The sequence below is a fragment of the Pseudogymnoascus destructans genome (genome assembly GCF_001641265.1).
Source record: "Pseudogymnoascus destructans isolate 20631-21 unplaced genomic scaffold scaffold_9, whole genome shotgun sequence".
Classification (NCBI taxonomy): Eukaryota; Fungi; Ascomycota; class Leotiomycetes; order Thelebolales; family Thelebolaceae; genus Pseudogymnoascus; species Pseudogymnoascus destructans.
This window is the reverse complement of record NW_020167528.1, coordinates 1,333,235-1,348,095: the sequence shown is the minus strand read 5'-3', so window position 1 is coordinate 1,348,095 and position 14,861 is coordinate 1,333,235. Positions and strand designations below refer to the sequence as shown.

The following is a 14,861-nucleotide window of genomic DNA, read 5'->3' as shown; positions in this document are numbered from 1 at the left end:
AGTAACATTATTCATACCCTGATGGCAACACTTGCGACGTACCTGGCCTCAACGAGCAGTTGCCAGCTTCCAACGAATTAAGCCGCCGCCAATTACTTGATACAAAGGAAACCCGGTGGTTAAAGTGAATATTTTATTCCCTCTAAAGAATCTAGTGCTAAATCATATGTATAGATCCCGTTCAATTCTCCTCGCCGTCACCTCCCCGGCTACAACGAGTTGCATTCCGCCCAGCATTCCTTGGTTTAGTCGCAAAGATGATCTCCGACGATGAACTATATTCGCTCGCCATCTTTCTCGGCTCTGCAGCAATGCTGATGATTGTTCTTTATCACTTTCTCGAGGCCAACTCTGTGGAAGATGTCGATGCCAAAACACGCGCCCCCGTCGCGGCAGCTGCATCCAGCTCGAAAGCCAAGTCAGCCATCCAATAGGAGGGCGATTATCGTATATGAACGGCGGCATATGGTGATGTCGTCCGGTACGATACACGACAAGAAACCATCTGCGAGCCGTGTGAGATTAGAAGCATTCTTGGGGCGGATTACCACGGCGTTAAGGCATAATTTGGGGGTTATTGAGCGTCTAGCTGTATATTTTGATAAACTACAGATTTGTAGGGGTTTGCTGGTCAAAAAGATATGGAATCCGACTTGTGAAGTTACAAAGACGCCGGCACAGTCGCCTCGAAGACCTGAGTCGAGGACCTTCCTACAAAGAGTACAACGAATCTCATGGACGGCTTCCATACATTGTACCAGTAGCTGTATTATTCAATCTTCAAGTTGTCTATGAATGAGACGCTTCGACTATTCGGTCCAAAGCAATATTATTGGTCCACGTTCTCGCAATGGTGAATGGCGATGATATGAATGGCGATGTGAGTCCCCTTTTGTGCCAGATCGGGTCTAGCTCCGTATACCCAGCGACGCGAAACTGGACAAACGCCTGCCTGCGATCCTGACCCTTCCTTCTCTTCATCCATCACAAACCACTTCAATAATACAAACAACTCCTTCTATTCTCATCGACACCGCATCAGCACTCCTTCAAGCCAAGATATTTACTGTACTTCAGCCAACTTCGAAAGTAACAGACCTTTAATTGCCACTTCTTTGCCAATCCGAGACCAACTACACTTTATAGTCGGTCAACCGGATTACTTCAAGAGTCAGCACTGCCCCATCGCTACTCGAATTCTCTCCATCTAGCGATCATCTCGCTTTTATCGTCGTTCCGACCTGACAGTACTTCCACGCCTCCAGTCTCCTTCAAAACAAGACATACCATCAAAATGGCCACCAAGCTCGATCAATCTTTGGATGAGATCATGACCAACACTGGTGCTAGCCGTGGCGGTGCTCGTGGTAGCGCCAGACGCGGAAGAGGCCAACGCCAGCCTCGCCGATCAACCGGAGCCCCTGCCCCTGTTGGAGGCATCTCCAAGAACACTCGCCCCGCAAAGGGCGCAGTTAAGGCCATCCCTACGGGTCCTGCCATTCACAGAGACAGCAAGATTGTCGTAAGCAATTTGGTAAGTTCCGTTAAGCTCCAAGCATGAAAAGTATCAGGACTAACAATCAAACAGCCAAGAGATGTAGACGAGACGCAGATTAAGGTATGTTACCGATGAGGCTGCTCAAGCCTTTGGATTTTTTCCCGAAAGTACACGCACGGTCATCGAACAAATTACGACGGTTTATCGCGAGAGCATTCATATGGTGGCATTTTATATGCTGGACCTAGTCCAATAAGACTCCTCTTGGCACGTACAGCTCGCCTTCCAGGCTTGAGCATAGTGCAAAAGAGTTGAGCATCAGTCTAGCATCAAGCTGTATCTCAGAGGTAGCCTGGCAAGCACCCAAAATACGAGTACAGTGCAGACTTTATGTGGTGGCAACATCGAAGGACTCGTGCTCAATGCACCTTTCCCGATCTGTAAATGGTTCAACTCTAGCATGAGATAAAGAACTTCAGTGAGAGATCGCAGCAGTGAGCATGCACAGCACACCACAGCACAGTATTACAAAGTTTCGGAACTCGGATTATTACCACAAGAAACAAGTCTGCTTCCGAGACAGCATTCAAGATCACTCCAAGAATTTATTCGATCCCTGGGCATGTTCCGACTGGTCACGGCCCCCGACTTGGATGCGATGATGTTGCAGTCTCGCATCTCGACAACCAAGTTATTGTCGCCACCACTTCGATACCCTGGTGGGCTCCCCTGGTGCAAATTCACGAAGAGCGACCCAAAACAACGACAGCTTGGTCACTGGTGATCGCAACCCTTCTGGCCCTTGATATACTAACTACTATACTAATGCTGGCTGCTCACTGCTTGCTGCCAACCTGCTGCTGCAAATCATCTTTTGTTCGACTTGCAGCTCATTGACTTTACCATGGATTGCCTTTCATTTCTCGATGACGACAACACGATGTCAAGCAGCGAACTTTTGGACGATTACCATATGACTAACGTTCACGTTTTACCTATTAGGAATATTTCGCCAAGTCAGTTGGATCAGTCAAGAAAGTGGATATCTCATATGGGCCCAATGGCCAGAGCCGTGGAATTGCCAACATCGTCTTCCACAAGAACGACGGAGCAAGCAAGGCCGTTGCAGCTCTCAATGGACTACTTGTGGACGGAAGGCCAATGAAGGTAAGCTTATTTCGCCACCACATACGTGGAATGTCGCTAACCCATTATACAGATTGAGGTTCTCGTTGATGCCTCCCAGGCTCCAGCTATTGTTGCTCCAAAGGGATTGGGTGATCGTATTGCGTAAGTTATCACCCTGTTAGATGGAGTATGTCCCATATACTAACATGCTGCAATAGCCAACCAAAGGTTCAGCCAAAGTCAGCTGCCGCAACCAAGGCTGGTGCAAACAACGCCGCAGCCTCTACTCGTGGCAAGGCTGGCAAGAGGGGCCGGGGAGGCCGCGCTCGCCCTGGCCGCCCTGCGAAGAAGACTGCCGAGGAGCTGGATTCTGAGATGGCCGATTATTTCGACGCAACTGCCGCACCTACGGAAGCCGCCGCACCTGCCGCTACCAACGGCGATGCTCCAATGGACGACGAGATCCTGTGAATAGCCTGATTGGCTCATTGATACACACTTGTAAAAATTCCGCAGGCGATACAGATTGACATCAGAAGACAATGCGTTTTCTTCACAAGGAGCAACTTCATCGCGAAACTGTATTTCAGCTGGTTTTCCTATCCTCGTTCCGGATTTCGCAAGGTCGCACAGCATCAAATAACGTCAAAGTCCAAAAACACTCGTCAACTGTGCCAACTGTTCTGTTGTTTTCTCTGGCTTGGACGGCACATGGAATCATCAGCGGCAACATGGGATATTCCACGACCCACCCACTTATACACCAGACTTCCTTATCAAATGTATACCAAGCTTAATAATGTCAAACTTATGGACTCAAGTCTATCCCAGTTCCATCACAAGTGATATGCGATTGTTTTGTGACCGTTATTCGTAGTGACTTGCTCGCCAATCACCCATGTAAGATAAGTACGCAACAGCCACCGAGAAGGTTAGGGCAGTGTACAAATCATACTGTTGCCTAGGTTGTTTATATAAACCGTAGATCAACAATTTAAGCTTTACAAGCACTGAGAGTAGAACGGATTTTGGACTTGGCAGACGGGTCCTGATACACAGGTCCCGGATCCAGACCAGTTTGATCCTCCACATTGTCCGTACTTTGGAATTGTTCCCCAACCCTGAGTTGGTATCGAAGCGGTGCTAGTCGACGTCTTGGTTGTGGTTGGGTTAGTCGTAGTGGTCACCGGCTTAGAGGTCGTGGGGTTGGAAGTCGTAGTGGAGGTTGTCTTTGCGGTTGTGGTCGGAGTACTGCCACCATCCCTATATATAGTATTAGAAATGTATGGACAACAAGAAGTAGAGCACAGAGAGTAAGTAGCCCTCAACTCACGGTAGCCCATAGAATATCCCTCTTCTATTGGTACCCACGAAGACCTCGCCAACTGTATCCCAGCTCGCAGCCAAGCAGTTCGCACTGGCGGCACCGAAGCCGTGCTGTGCATCATTGATCTGAGTCCACGAAACGCCCTTATCTGTGCTCAGAGCGAGAATGTTGCTTCCGGAAGTGGTTGTGGTCAGGAATGCGTAGAGGTTTGGGTAGGAGCCTGTCCCTTTTCCAAGGGCAATGGCATAACTCGCTGATACTGAAGCAATCTTGGTGAATGTCGCCCCAAAGTCGGTGGAGTGATACATGCCACTGGAAGTCGAAAACCACACGTCGCCGACTACTGCGGGGTGGACCTTGATTGAATTTGCTCCATTGTTAGAGATAGCGGCTGAAATTGCGAGTGTCAAACCGCCGTCCTTGGACACGTAGAAACTATTCCCATCCGCAGCGTAGAAATACTTAGCGTTCACTTTGTCAGACGCAATGCGCAGGTTTCCTGTTGGCAAAGTTCCAACACCTGACTGTACTCCATTCACGAAGACGTAGTTCCCAGTGGGAGTCGCCCAAAGAATTGATGAGGCATGGGCGCTGTATGCAACCTTGCCGCAGCAGAGGCTGCTTGACGAAACGGTGGCTAGGTTCCCGGTTTTACCCCCATCAGTGGACCAAAGCCATTTGATTTACGGCTGTTGAGCCATCGTTCCCAACGCGGACAATACTCAGCGGCTTCTGACCTGCGAAGTCAAGGTCTGGTGTAGTTGGATAATAAGGATTGATGAAATTGAACTCGGTGATGCTCTCGTGCCTGAAGCCGCAGATATCACCCACTCCAGACAGAAGGGGGGCTCCACCTGGGGGGCATAAGAGATTGGATAGATGTCTCCTCAAATCCATCAGCGAGTGACTTGACATGAACAGCTGGCCACTTAGTCAAGTCGAGGCCACCGAAAATCGAGAGGCCAGTGCCATAAAGCCAATGGTTGGAATCAAAGGGGTCGATCTGCAGTGATGCGATCATCCACCCGAGTGGCTTATCATAATTTATTCAAGGGGCGTTGTCGGTGTCATATGTGTAGTGGTTCACATTCCAGTCCCAGATAGTTACCCAGGACGCACCGGCATCGGTGGAACGGAACAGCTGCGCGTCTGGCCACCACAGTTATCAAATGCAACTATCAAGGTTCCAGGGTTGTTGGCATCCAGAGCTAAGCCACCGAAACCAAACACAAGGCTATTCGTAGCTTGCCACGCGGGCGTGATTCGTCCATGCTCCAGTTGAGAGGCTGTACTTGTAGACAGTCCCGTCGCCGGCGTCGTACGGGCCAGCTACGTTGCTGTAGGTAAAGTACAAGAGTTTCTCTGAAACTGAGAGCTTCACTCTGTGCGGGAAGCGTCCCGTTGGTTGGCCAGCAACTGCTTTCCATGTTGCACCAGCATCCGTGGAAACATATACGGATGTCGTCACATCTGCAGTTGCCACATAAATTGTAGATGTTGCTCCATTGAGAGTGGCAGAGGTGGTGTCGAAGACAACAGACGTTATGCCCACAATATCGCTCTGATACCCAGAGGTATCAGTTGGGTCCTCACGGAATGTACCCACTGCAGTAAAACTCGACACCTTTTAGAACGATGCACCCGAGTCGGTACTTTTGTACAAGCCGTTTTCAGTTGGAGCTCCGAAATAGACGATCTTGTTATCGTTAGGGTCCACGGCGAGAGGCTCGCCCATCCCACGACCAGGCTGGTTACCCCCAAGCTTGAATGGTAGAGCGGTTTTAACCCACGTGCTACCTTTGTCGGTACTCTTCAGGGTTGCACCGTTGTTCGGGTCCCAGCTGTTGGTGTAAGTTCCAACTGAAATATAGACCGTGTTGCGTCAACGGGTCGGCGGCTACTGCGCTGACTCCCCAGTAGTTCCTAAATTGTTAAAAATTGATCTTTGACAAGATAGTTAGAGGCATACCAGGTTGCGTCATTGGCAATATCCACGAGAGGGGTGTCCAGCTATCATCACTGTTCAGGCGATATAGTCCACCAATATCTGTCCTGGCATATGCCAATCCCTTTGTCTTTGGGCTGAAAACTATTCCAGGGGTAAAGCCTCCACCTCCTCCAATTTTGATATTGTCCCCTTCTAACGTTAGCAAATTTCTAAATAACTCGCTCGCTATTAACTAACACTTATATGCAGCAAATGCAGTGGAAACCAACGCGCTGAACGGAACAAGAAGCCGCATCTTGAATATTGGCAATAAACCCGGCGATCGAAGATCAAAGCTCACTCATTCTGCAGGAATATAGCGTTATATATATCTGCTCCCCAGGGGTTACCATACTGCTAGTGAGAGCTAACCTGGCATCCGTAAGGTTATTACACCTAAAGGCGGCTTCGACCACGAGAAGCTTGCCATCCCTCCGAGGGCGGGGAAATCCCATATATTATGCATATTAACTGAACGGCTGGGTAAATTGTAACGCTGGTTCTGGGTTGTTTGTTTGATGGAACATTTATATTAACGCATTGAAGACACCATGAAGAATCTTAGGACCAAGGATCATTTACCGTCGATCCGATGACCACCCCTGCATCGGATCTGTTTCCATATTACGTAAGTACCATTGGTAGAATCTATATGTCCTGGTCTGGAACAACGACAAGGGGACCTCATGCCTGATGTGGCATGAGGTGGGAACCGGCCGCCTTGGCATTATAGGTATCGATGTAGGGGGGTACATATTTTTATTCTGGCTACTCGAGAACAAGATGAGAGTACGGAGTACAGGATGGATATTAAGTACTCGAGGCACCTGAAAGTCTGAAACGGGACTATCTGCACTAATTGATGCTCGAATTTAAGCTGACAATAATCTACTATTTTAGCTATATTTGTAAGCAAAGTACAGTAGAGGAAATCAGATGAAGAGAAACGATTAATGTGGGTTAAGTCGTGGCGTAACGCCAAGGGTGGCCTAATGCAAAAGAGTCACTCTGCACCAAAATATGTTTGTAAAGCTACTTAAAATGAAAAACTGCAATAACTCTTTCAATAATAATCGTAGACTCTAATACTTTTGTATATGATATCTATATAGACCTACTATCCCCCCCCTGAATGATTGTAACGACCCGCTATTTTGAAGTTTGTGGAAACCCACTTATAGCGATCGGTTTAGGTAAAAATAGTGGATGGTGACAATCATTCAGGGGGGGGATAGTATAGGATACTATTAAAACTGATTTATAAATGTCTTTACTAATTAGGGAGTTATTAAAATTTCACCTAATATTTTGTATAAAAAACACCGAAATATAATAAGCTACTTATATATCGAAGGAGGCTCTATTATTCTTATTGCGGCGGATATTATAACTTCAATTTTTCTCATTTTAAGTACCTTTACATACATATTTCGGTGCAGAGTGACATTTTTGCGTTACGTCACCCTTTGCGTTACGCCACGACTTACGTTATCGGAGTGCTATATGTAACCTGTTAGGCTCTCCTAATTTCCAAGACTATAATATTCCGATATATGTGAAGTGTGATTTGCCGAAATCGGCCCACTAGAAAGTCATTTATTTACATCACGTGATATATCTCCGCAGCACGATGATGAACTGCGATAATCTTGTTTTGTATAACAGTAACAATACCATGAGTGATTAACGATACAGTAATTCCCTATAACCATGAGTGCGGTTCCAGCTCCTGGTGGGGCAAGCGGAGGAACGAACAGAGAACCTTCACATCTATCGTATGTTTTTGCTTTTGCTTCTTGCATATTTCCTGTAACTAACTTGGGCCAGATGTGAAAGGTGTCGGAGACGGAAGGTGAATTCCGCACGCCCTATGTTCACGATGACATAAAGCTTATTCTTAAAATTAGGTTAAATGTGATCGCACAAGGCCATGTAATCAATGCAAGAAAGCAGGTGCAGAATGCATCAATGCTGGTGGCGAAAAGAAACGGTAAAATCAAGTCCTGTCTCACCCATCCTGGGGGAACCAAGTAAGCTGATATGTTTTACAGTCCAATATCCCGACTCTACGTCGAGGCTCTGGAGGGCCAAATCGCTTCTCTAGAGCTCTTTATTATGAACCTCACAGCTGCTAGCTCATCGGAACGAGATGTAATGCTCGCAAATTTCAAAGAGACGTCTATGGAGCATTTGCCACCCTTACCGGCACTTGCAAAGGAGATCCCATTGGCACCACCACTCCCAAAAGGTCGTCTTATGCGACTGAAGGAAGGCAGCGCAGACCAATTCTATGGCGAGACATCTTTCTTCCAAATTAACCCCTCTGAGACAGACGATGCCGAGGCGGCCTTTAGCATCATGACTGTCACGCCTCCAGTGCAAGTCAAGCCAGAATCCCAATCACCTGAATCTCCATTAGCTATTTCGCCCGAAGGGAACATTGTCGAGCACAGTTTTGGTACGCCGTGGACGCCAATGTGCCAAAAGCTCATGGGGGTCTTCTTCGACCAACAATACTACTTCCACATGTGTTTGTATCGAGAGTACTTTTTGAGAGATTACAAGGCAGGTGGAGGCCCGTACTACTCCAATCTGCTAATGTATGCCATTTGTGCTATGGGCGCGCTGGCGAGCTCAGATGAGACCGTGAGGGACTTAAGTGCAGTTTTCTCGAACCGCGCCCAAGAATTACTATATGGCAGCGCCTTGGACAGCCCTGACCTAACCACGCTACAAGCGCTACTGCTCTTGGGACATAGAGATATTGGAAGGGGAAAGAGCTCGAGAGGGTGGGTTTTTACTGGTGAGTGGATCGCGTGATATAAGAGATTATGAGACTGACTAGATTAGGAATGGCATTTAGGCTGGCACAAGGCATGGGTTTGCACTTGGATCCCAGCCATTGGAATACTCCTCGGGATACCGACGTCGAGCGAGAAATCTCCAGAAGAGCCTACTGGGCCGCATTTATTGCTGACAAGTCAGTCTACTCGCCCCGCCGCCAACGAGCATAATTCTGACATGGATTTAGGCAACTATCGCTATACTTTGGCCGACCACCGGCCCTTTATCCGTCTGAATCTGACGTTCACAAGTCTAATCGGCTCATCTACCCTCCGGATTGGGACTCTCTACTTGATGACTACATCAAAAATAACACGACGCCTACGGAATACGAAGACGATTTGTCTTTTGTCGGTTCCTTTGTCCAGCAAGCTGAGCTGTGCAAGATTGTGCATCGCATGATTACTGAGGTCTTCCAGAACCACAACGCTAAAGCCGATGCCAGTATTCTCGCAGCCAGCGCAAAGGGCATCCACGTCGCGCTCAGCAAGTGGCTGGCGGACTTGCCCGCACGCCTGCACTGGAACCAATGGAGCCGAGGTCCCGTCGCAGCATACATTCTTAATCTCCAGTAAGTTCTCTTCCACTTTTTACCCCTATTTCTCTTGGCATTGCAGCTAATATCACGCAGCATGTTTTTCCATACCGTAATGATTATTCTCCACCGCCCTCCCCGTCACTCTTCTCTTGCCCATCTTGCTACCGTCACCGAAGATCTTGATATCTGCTCATCGTCTCTGAACTCCATTCTACAACTCATGAAGGTCTACTCGAAGCATTACTCCTACTCCGCGTTACCAGTCACATTTATCCACACGTGCGCATCAGCCGCATCAATCGTGCTCCTAAAGCGCTTCCTTTCAGCAAGCCCTCAGGGAATACCAAGGAACAAGAGAGATATCCAGGAAACAGGCACACAGTTGGAGCAAATTAGCAAGGTGATTGACTCGATTACAGAGACATGGGATTCAGCGAAACAAATTCAGAAGGCCGTATCTTCGGCAAGAGAAACAATCAGACTTGAAGATGAGGCAACCGTGGGTGCAATGGCTGAGCTGGGCGCCGGCGTAGATGTTACTCAGGGTGCCTCGGGGCTTGGTTGGGATGAGAGCATGCGCTTTGATTGGGATGACCCGAGTCTCCAAATGGGGCCAATGTCCGTTGGGGGAGAAGGAGTCAAGTGGGAGGAGCTCAGCGGGGTTGGAATGCCGGGAGAATTCACCGAGAGGCTGGGGGATTATGTCCAGGACTATGAGGCTCTTTTTGGTTTGCTTGGAGATGGAGCACAACCAGAGATCAACTTTGGCGATGTAGAGGAGGGACTGATTTAGCGAGCTAGTTGAAATGAGTACATGTAAACAAATACTTATGCCAAAGTGAGAGTGTTGTCGAAATCTGCTTTGCCTCTCACAAAGATAGAATCCACACGTGACCATAAATTGTATATCACGTGATTATATATTTGTAGTATGTGGGGCAGCTGCTAAGTGAGCGGGACAAATTTTGACTCGCTCGCTTAAGCTGACCACTGTGCCCACACAACTTTCTTCAATGTTCACGAAATCTCAATTCTCTCGATTTCTTATCCACGACTCTACGACAACCAGTTTCATCACCTCAACCGCCAAAATGACGAAGATCAACAGCTGTATGTTACAATTGGATATACTATTCGCATATATGATATGCGCTTTAGAATGATGAAAACAGACTGACCAGACCTCAGCCCTCCACTCCTCCCGCAGGAAGTCGCGCAAGTCGCACTTCAGCGCCCCATCCAGTGTTCGCCGCACTATCATGAGCGCCCCTCTCAGCAAGGAGCTCCGTGAGAAGTACAACGTAAGTATATGGTGCCAGCCAGCACCAGAATCTATCTAACAGTGTCAGGTTCGCTCGATCCCAATCCGCAAGGATGACGAGGTCACCATCGTTCGTGGCTCCAACAAGGGTCGTGAGGGAAAGATCACCACCGTCTACCGTCTCAAGTACATCGTTCACGTCGAGCGTGTTGTCCGCGAGAAGTCCTCTGGACAATCCGTCCCGCTCGGCATCCACCCCTCCAAGGTTGTCATCACCAAGCTCAAGCTTGACAAGGACCGTGAGGCCATCCTGGAGCGCATCAAGACCGGTCGCGAGATCAAGGAGAAGCTCAAGTCCAAGTCGGAATAAATACTGGACTCGATTATAAAACAATAAAGGCAACGTGAAACTCTGGTTATATCGGAGCTTGGGAAATGGTGTTACGGGCATACTATATCGGGCTGATTCAGCAATTTTGCGGCAGCAAATCGCCGGCAATGCGTTAGGCATGGGCTTTGGCGCAATTCAATCGATCAATAATATGGCCGTTTCACATCCACCGTGCTTGCACGTCTGGTTCATACTGTGAAATGCTCCATGGGAGTTATCCCGAAGTTGGCTCCGCGTTCAGCGCTGCTCGTCTGCTTCTTTCCATTGGCCCATCTGGTTAATTCTTCCCTTCCCCAATTTCTCTTATTCCTTCCCACCTCCCAGTTTTTCTCTCTCCTTCTACTATCATTTCCATCCCTCACTGGCACTTTTGGCCTTGGCCCCTTGGTCCGCAAGTCTATCTACCTGTGGATAGGGTTGCAGGCTGCCCCTTCCACGCCCAGTTATAACCGCGATTTCTTCCCCAACAGATTTCGCGGTAAAAAAGTGGCGCAGAGTAACCCCTGTAGAGTGTTATTTCTTCATTGAAGTCCGCGCTATATCCTGCCTGCAGACTGCCCTCTAGACACAACGTCTGTTAGGAGCGTCGGTTTGATGGTGTGAGACAGTAATCGTATGTCAACCTCTGAAGTAGTATTGAGAGCACTAACTTGTAGATATGATGAATTGATGTATTAGATCGCTACTTTGTTATAAATAAAACTACAAAACTATCAGGCACTCATTCATTCCCTCTCTGCCCTACTCGTTAGTCTCTGATTACCACTTCTCAATGAATGGTCGAATATCGATTTCCTGCGACCATGCGCTTCGTGGTTGGGTGTGAAGCCAATAGTAGGCATCCGCGATTGCGTCCGGCGCAATTGCACCATCCTCTTCTCCTCCATTAACCTTCCACCCGGACTCCTTAAGCTTAGGCGTATCAATGGCACCGTCGATAATCGCATGTGCTACATGCACACCCTTGGGTCCAAACTCTCTAGCAAGTGACTGCGTGGTGGCACGCAGGGCGAACTTTCCCGAGGCGAAGGAGGCGCACTGGGCAGAGCCCTTGAGCGAGGCCGTGGCGCCGGTAACCAGCAAGCTCGGCGGGTTCGGGATAGCCTGTGAGAGCGCCGCAGTCTCGAGGAGGAGCGGCAGGATACCGTGCGCGAAGTTGAAAAAGCCTCTGCCACTGGCCTCAAAGCCTGCAGAGTACTCCTCCTCAGTCAATTCTAGGAAGGGCTTGCGGACGAATTTGCCGCCGACATTGTAGACTGCGGCTGCGAGGTTCTTGTTGGCGGTCTCAGCGGCGATGACCTTGAGTGCTGAGGAGACGGAAGAGGCGGATGATACGTCAGTGCTGATGCCTACTGCATTGCGGCCGCTAGCTTTGATCTCCTTGACGATTGCGTCGTAGGACTCGGAGGAGCGAGCGAGGAGGAAGACAGTAGGGTAGGCAGCGGAGAACTTGAGCGCGAGGGAGCGTCCTAGTTGTTTGCTTGAGTGTTTAACTGGCAGATGGGAAGGATTACAGACCTGTGCCGCCACCAACACCCGCGATGATAGCATATAAGTTAGAGGCTGCCATTTTGTGAAATTAAGTATGAATAACTTATCACTGAGAACTTTTGATGGTAAGACGCGTTTGATCTAACAAAGCAGCACAAGCTTGCAGGTGGGAGATATGTGTATCAACGTAGGTCCTCCCGGTTTATATACAAGTTATAAGCGCATCATTGATTATCAATAAATGTAGCATCAATATTAAGTATCTATGGTGTCATAGCGAATGGCTAGCTTATTTGTCGTCGGGACTTGGGGTTTGGCGGGGTGCAGCTTAATAATGCGGGGTATGTTTAGTAATCAATCCTAAATTGTCCGTACATTGCATAAGGAAACTCTTGTTGAGCTCCATTACTCCATCTACACTTCTTCTCTGAAACAAGCTCTTCCTTGGCCCCTTGATAGATACACTGAGGTATGTTTTTCACCATGTCTCTTATTAACTCCACTGGCGCATTCGTATCTTTTGCCCCATGCCAGATTATGACCAGATTGTGTCGCATATTCTCAAGTGAGAAGCCCCAATCATCCGAGCTAAGTAGTCTGGCCTCTTCAACCGCCGCTTTGCCGCCCTGGGCAAAGGGCTCCTCTAGCAAAGCGTTTACCAGTTCGAGTCTACGCTCTGCTGTTGTTTTCTTGGGTATATCATGGTCGAAGTTTTGTTCGCATCCTGATGGCCGTCCTCCTTATTTGTGTCTTCTTGTTCCAACCAGGGATCAATCCGCCTCGACACTGGCCCCGAATGCACCACCCACGTCGAAACGCGCACCAGGACATCGAGTATTCTGAGACGGCCAGTATATCGCCATCGTTCGGGCCACCCGTCTGTATATCGAGTTGTATGTGCACCAGCAACCTACGGAGGTCCGCTCGCAAAAAGTCCAACGCTGGTAAGCATTCCCTGCGGCAATCCATATGCGCATGCCAATTCATACGCCCGAGGCTCCAAGCACTGCAAAGCGTGATAGCTGCATACTCTTTGCGAAAGCCGAGGCGTCGGCAGGCCAATCCGCGATGCTTCGTTTGGGCTGCGGTGTGGACAAACCGAAGCCGGGTCGGTCCAGTGCTAATAAGCGGGTGTGCTGCCTTCGGGCTATGTCGTCGATTGCGTAGGCTCCGAGGCGGCATGATGGGTAGCCGTGGAAATAGAGAAGTGGTGTCCCATTGCGGTCGCCATACTCAGTGTAGCCTAGCTGGCGGCCATCTGGCAGAGTGAAGGTTTGGTTTTGACGAGCGTAAGTTGACATTGGCGAGCGGAAGGAGATTTTTTTAATATTTCTTGTCGTGTATTGAAAGGCCATGCTCAATATAAATGTAGTTGGTGCAACTTTGGCGGCATGTGTGAAGAACGAAGGCAGGTGCTTTATATGGCATCATGTTTGATTGCACCGCCATAATACAGTTCATAATACAGTCTAGCCCCGTGTGTCGCCTTGAGTCCTTAAGACGGTCCTATGACTCGACAGTAATACTAACATTGCTAAATCACTTATTTCATCCATCAACTACAATAATTTAAATTGTGAGAAAGCTGTAAGCGGGCAGTGATTGGCTAGAACGGGTACAATCCTTCGCAAGCTCGTATCTCGTAATCCCGTAACCTCGTGCAACACAATTCTCTTCTCAACATGAACATCCATCACTATGTCAACCCGTCGCCAGCATGCGAAGTCACGCAAAGGGTGTATAACATGCAAGGCTCGTCATGTCAGGTGTGATGAGACCGGTCCTCCTTGTGGGCGTTGTAAAATCCGCGGAGATATCTGCGAGTATGCTGGCCCGCGATCAACTGAGGACGCTGCCGCTTCAACCTCTGTGAGCCAGGAACCAGTGGCGTCTATCTCAGCGAGACCTCGCGAGGTAATTTTCCCGGCCAGCAGGCATCTACTAGAGTTGCAGCTCATGCACCGATGGACTGCCTCAACATACAAATGCTGCTGCATGATCGGCTCTGAGGACGATGAGGTCTGGCAGTCCTGGGTGCCACAACTCGCCATGAAGCATGATTACCACTTATACGGGCTCTTGTCTCTCACCGCATTCGAAATTGCGAGATTGGCGCAGACGCCAAATCGCCAGCAATATATTGAATCGGCGACTGAATATCACGGACTCGCGCTGAGCAGCTTCCGTGTTCAAATATCCTCTTCTGTCATCGACGACGACAACATCGACGCTGTGGTTTGCATGTCACTAATGCTTTTAGTTCTAGCATTCGCGTCAGCACAAACCAGATGACATCCCGGCCTTCATTTTGTCCCTTAGTTGACAGCTTGAGAATAATATTATGATGCCTTTTTTGACTAAAAGCAAAAGAAGTATATGCATCCACAACCCATTCC

The 14,861-nt window shown here is 48.7% G+C and overlaps 9 protein-coding genes across 9 annotated transcripts; 5 read left to right on the top strand and 4 right to left on the bottom strand.

Moving 5' to 3' along the window:
• Positions 1-21: 21 nt before the first annotated feature.
• VC83_04499 (uncharacterized protein) lies at positions 22-434 on the top strand (the record flags this gene model as incomplete). Its single annotated transcript, XM_024468130.1, has 2 exons — positions 22-58; positions 175-434. The coding sequence occupies 2 exons, from the start codon at positions 22-24 to the stop codon at positions 432-434; spliced, it is 297 nt and encodes a 98-aa protein (XP_024324561.1).
• An 860-nt stretch (positions 435-1,294) lies between these two features.
• On the top strand, positions 1,295-3,097 carry VC83_04498 (uncharacterized protein; the record flags this gene model as incomplete). Its single annotated transcript, XM_024468129.1, has 5 exons — positions 1,295-1,534; positions 1,589-1,618; positions 2,501-2,665; positions 2,718-2,788; positions 2,845-3,097. The coding sequence occupies 5 exons, from the start codon at positions 1,295-1,297 to the stop codon at positions 3,095-3,097; spliced, it is 759 nt and encodes a 252-aa protein (XP_024324560.1).
• Positions 3,098-3,817: 720 nt separating this feature from the next.
• On the bottom strand, positions 3,818-4,654 carry VC83_04497 (uncharacterized protein; the record flags this gene model as incomplete). Its single annotated transcript, XM_024468128.1, has 3 exons — positions 3,818-3,889; positions 3,998-4,571; positions 4,641-4,654. 3 exons carry the CDS (start codon positions 4,652-4,654, stop codon positions 3,818-3,820), a joined length of 660 nt encoding a protein of 219 aa, XP_024324557.1.
• A 533-nt stretch (positions 4,655-5,187) lies between these two features.
• On the bottom strand, positions 5,188-6,196 carry VC83_04496 (uncharacterized protein; the record flags this gene model as incomplete). Its single annotated transcript, XM_024468127.1, has 5 exons — positions 5,188-5,558; positions 5,607-5,794; positions 5,855-5,876; positions 5,923-6,090; positions 6,139-6,196. The coding sequence occupies 5 exons, from the start codon at positions 6,194-6,196 to the stop codon at positions 5,188-5,190; spliced, it is 807 nt and encodes a 268-aa protein (XP_024324556.1).
• A 1,304-nt stretch (positions 6,197-7,500) lies between these two features.
• Positions 7,501-10,134, top strand: VC83_04495 (uncharacterized protein). Its single transcript, XM_024468126.1, has 7 exons — positions 7,501-7,715; positions 7,768-7,792; positions 7,848-7,930; positions 7,992-8,743; positions 8,791-8,920; positions 8,972-9,355; positions 9,416-10,134. Exons 1-7 carry the CDS (start codon positions 7,651-7,653, stop codon positions 10,113-10,115), a joined length of 2,139 nt encoding a protein of 712 aa, XP_024324559.1. The 5' UTR covers positions 7,501-7,650; the 3' UTR covers positions 10,116-10,134.
• Positions 10,135-10,342: 208 nt separating this feature from the next.
• RPL26A (ribosomal 60S subunit protein L26A) lies at positions 10,343-11,066 on the top strand. The gene is made up of 3 exons (XM_024468125.1): positions 10,343-10,432; positions 10,511-10,623; positions 10,672-11,066. Exons 1-3 carry the CDS (start codon positions 10,414-10,416, stop codon positions 10,951-10,953), a joined length of 414 nt encoding a protein of 137 aa, XP_024324558.1. The 5' UTR covers positions 10,343-10,413; the 3' UTR covers positions 10,954-11,066.
• A 570-nt stretch (positions 11,067-11,636) lies between these two features.
• Positions 11,637-12,777, bottom strand: VC83_04493 (uncharacterized protein). Its single transcript, XM_024468124.1, has one exon. The coding sequence runs from the start codon at positions 12,523-12,525 to the stop codon at positions 11,734-11,736; it is 792 nt and encodes a 263-aa protein (XP_024324553.1). The 5' UTR covers positions 12,526-12,777; the 3' UTR covers positions 11,637-11,733.
• Positions 12,778-13,120: 343 nt separating this feature from the next.
• Positions 13,121-13,766, bottom strand: VC83_04492 (uncharacterized protein; the record flags this gene model as incomplete). The annotated part of the gene is made up of 2 exons (XM_024468123.1): positions 13,121-13,375; positions 13,455-13,766. The coding sequence occupies 2 exons, from the start codon at positions 13,764-13,766 to the stop codon at positions 13,121-13,123; spliced, it is 567 nt and encodes a 188-aa protein (XP_024324552.1).
• Positions 13,767-14,163: 397 nt separating this feature from the next.
• Positions 14,164-14,757, top strand: VC83_04491 (uncharacterized protein; the record flags this gene model as incomplete). The annotated part of the gene is made up of 1 exon (XM_024468122.1): positions 14,164-14,757. The coding sequence occupies one exon, from the start codon at positions 14,164-14,166 to the stop codon at positions 14,755-14,757; it is 594 nt and encodes a 197-aa protein (XP_024324555.1).
• Between the last annotated feature and the right edge of the window lie 104 nt (positions 14,758-14,861).

Bases quoted from the DNA above. Each gene is read 5' to 3' on its own strand.
- RPL26A (XM_024468125.1), top strand. The intron at 10,624-10,671 runs GTAAGTATATGG...TAACAGTGTCAG, and splicing joins AGCTCCGTGAGAAGTACAAC to GTTCGCTCGATCCCAATCCG.
- VC83_04495 (XM_024468126.1), top strand. From the start codon at position 7,651: ATGAGTGCGGTTCCAGCTCCTGGTGGGGCAAGCGGAGGAACGAACAGA. The intron at 7,793-7,847 runs GTGAATTCCGCA...TCTTAAAATTAG, and splicing joins AAAGGTGTCGGAGACGGAAG to GTTAAATGTGATCGCACAAG. The intron at 9,356-9,415 runs GTAAGTTCTCTT...AATATCACGCAG, and splicing joins GCATACATTCTTAATCTCCA to CATGTTTTTCCATACCGTAA.
- VC83_04493 (XM_024468124.1), bottom strand. From the start codon at position 12,525: ATGCTATCATCGCGGGTGTTGGTGGCGGCACAGGTCTGTAATCCTTCC.